At 32.7% G+C, this 2,963-nt stretch overlaps 1 protein-coding gene across 1 annotated transcript; it reads left to right on the forward strand.

The window, feature by feature from the left end:
- The first annotated feature begins 121 nt into the window (after nucleotides 1–121).
- Nucleotides 122–1,991, forward strand: LOC112905765 (glycine-rich cell wall structural protein-like). Its single transcript, XM_025978820.1, has 4 exons — nucleotides 122–158; nucleotides 356–398; nucleotides 1,103–1,348; nucleotides 1,876–1,991. The coding sequence occupies exons 1-4, from the start codon at nucleotides 153–155 to the stop codon at nucleotides 1,950–1,952; spliced, it is 372 nt and encodes a 123-aa protein (XP_025834605.1). The 5' UTR covers nucleotides 122–152; the 3' UTR covers nucleotides 1,953–1,991.
- The last annotated feature ends 972 nt before the right edge of the window (nucleotides 1,992–2,963 follow it).

A 2,963-nucleotide genomic window follows, 5' to 3' on the forward strand; every position in this document is an offset into this window, starting at 1 on the left:
GATTTTTTTTTTTTTTTACAAGCCGTGACATCGAAAGTGAAACTACCTACCTTATGTCTCCAATTTACGGGGGGATATAAATATATTTCATCAGTAGATATATAAACTGATTTTTAAAAGATTCACTGCAGTTGAAGAATTCGCACCTTAAGATGAAGGTAATGTCGCGTAATTCTTTTGTGGAACAGTTAACATAGTGAAATTTTGTTTTATTAAAAATTCTGGAAAATATTTCTTAATGAAAATTTTCATATACCTACCTAACAATGTTTTTATTATTATTATGTTGTTATGTTTGAATAGTGATCAAAATAATTTATACTCTTACCTACAATTAATTTTATTTTATTTGCAGCTCTCCGTTCTTGTTCTGTTTGCAGTTATTGCATATGCAAGTGGTAAGATTATTATTCAAATTTTATATAATTAGTGTAATGATCAATGAATATATATTTTAGTAGTCAAATCGGAATTTCAAATTAGTATTAACTTTGATAATAATTACAGTATAGGTATAGACTTCAATACTATGCCTAAATTATGCATCACAACTTTAAACTAAAAAGTAAGAAATGGAAATCGCTCTCTAATTTTTCACCCTAAAAGGTGGAATACTTTCCTTAAATTTAAATGGGACCACACCCTTGAGATATGGCATTCTCAATAAAAAAAGAATCATTAAAATCGGCTCGAGTAAGGCAGAAAAAAAAGTCGAATTAAGAATCTCCTTTGATTTAAAATATAAGTAGACAACATTAAATAGGTCGCATATTATTTCAAGCGACATTTTTCAACTATTATTAATCTGAGATATTAAGTAAATATGAATTTATTATTATTTTGTATCATGTTGAAACATTATGGTGGACCAAAATATGTACACTTGTTTTAAGATTTATTGAAATATTGTAGCTCTTTAAATTCCACTGAATTCTAATAAATCATATTTCATTTAATTAAATTTTGGTCAAAAATTCTTCAATTCAACATTGCCTTTATGTTTCCAGAAAATATCAAATTACAAAACCGTGCTGGTTTAGATACATATGTATCCTATATTATTTACAAGTTATAGTTACAATTATATTTTTGTTTCCTGAAGCTGGTTTTCTCGGCCATGGTGGACATGGCTATGGTTATGGAGGAGGCCATGGTTACGGAGGAGGTCATGGAGGTGTTATTAGTGTAATTGGACATGGAGGAGGTTTTGGACACGGAGGAGGTTTTGGTCACGGAGGAGGTTTTGGTCACGGAGGAGGTTTTGGACACGGAGGAGGTTTTGGGCATGGAGGTGGCTTTGGATATGGTGGAGGTCATGGATACGGAGGAGGTTACGGTTACGGAGGAGGTAATTTTACGATTTCTTTTGTTATATCAATTATTTGTTATCAGTTTTAAAGTTTTGCTGATATTTTAATGTTTAGCTTATATAGAGTTTATGGGGTATTTAGGCAGATACTGTAAATGTTTTACAATTTCGCAAGAGAATGTCCGTGAAGGTTGAAAAATAATTTTCGTTACTCTTTAATGCTAAAAGACGCTACATCCTTGTTTTCAGTAGTCACTTGTAGAGGAAATGTGGTTTATCAACCATAATTACCGCATTTCCAATTTGAGCGTGAATCTATAAAAGTAATGCTCAATGTACATTATCAAGGCCAACAGTAGACCTACTGGAACGATAATAAACAAAATAAAAAAATGTGTTTCTGTCGGGAATACTTGAACATTGATCTGTCTCAAGTCGTGTCGTCAGTAAAAGGCAAAACAAAGGAAACAGCAAATTTTGCTACCTCATGCTTTATTTGTTAACGCTATATTTAAAAGTAATGCGATTGGCAATCGTGTAAGTAATTATTATTGCTCGTATTTTAGGCCATCATCATGTGGTACGAGTTGTCAAAGTGTATGGAGGTCATGGAGGTCATGGAGGCTGGGGCTGGGGTAAATAAAAACCGCAAATGTTTGAGTGACGTATACTACGTAGAAACTGAGGAAAAGATGTTATTCATTTACCATTTTCGAAGCTGTCCCTTTAAAGACCAACATCTAAAAACTCTATAGTACAAAAGACCTATCCTATGATATTTTTTGTTATGTAATATTTTAAATTATACGATAAATAAATAACAAGAAATGAACAATTTTTGTCCGGTGGAATTTGTTTCTTCACCCTTAAAGACCTAATTACATTTTTATTGTAATGTATGTTTTAAATAAAGTGTCCAATGTTTTTAATTACCTAATTGATTTTACTAGCTGTGTGGGATCTTAAATTTAATTAAGTATTTGACTTTTATTATATTATGACATAAGCTGGTTTTAATAACCCTGAAATTGAAAAATTGTTAGTCAAAATGTCATAGTTTTTGTATATTCACTTCATTCCTATCATGGAATTTCAAAAAAGTCGTCCACAGTATTGCAGTTTTGAATTTTTGTGTGAAAACGTAACAAGTTCCATTTTTAAAGCCCATTTAATACAATGACTGTATCAAACACATATGAAAACCACTGCCTTGAATATCACCCTCCAGTGCCACTGAAAAGAAAGGTTGCAAACCAGAACATAGCTATTGATAAACGAATGATAGCAACAGATGGATCAACAGCTCATTTATGTCCTTCAACCCTTTCTGCACAGGTATGCAAAGGTCAGAAACAAATGTTTTCACTTGTGTATCAAACAGATAGATACCTATACAATTTCTTGTCGTATATTACCCTCACTTATAGGGTCGTCCATATATGCGTAACGCAAAATTAGTCAAAATTTGAAATGCCCCACAAAATGGGATGCGTGGCCTAATCCTTTTCTTACTATTCCCTTACATAACGGGACTTGCCAAGGTACCTGTCTCCCATCCCGAGCAGAAAACGAGTAGGGCTGTGATCCGAATCGGATCGGGCAATCTAGCTGCCCTGTTAGGGCTCAAAAAGAAAAATTTGATCAGGACTGGATC

Source organism: Agrilus planipennis, unplaced genomic scaffold, assembly GCF_000699045.2.
Source record: "Agrilus planipennis isolate EAB-ADULT unplaced genomic scaffold, Apla_2.0 scaffold63, whole genome shotgun sequence".
NCBI classification, from domain to species: Eukaryota; Metazoa; Arthropoda; class Insecta; order Coleoptera; family Buprestidae; genus Agrilus; species Agrilus planipennis.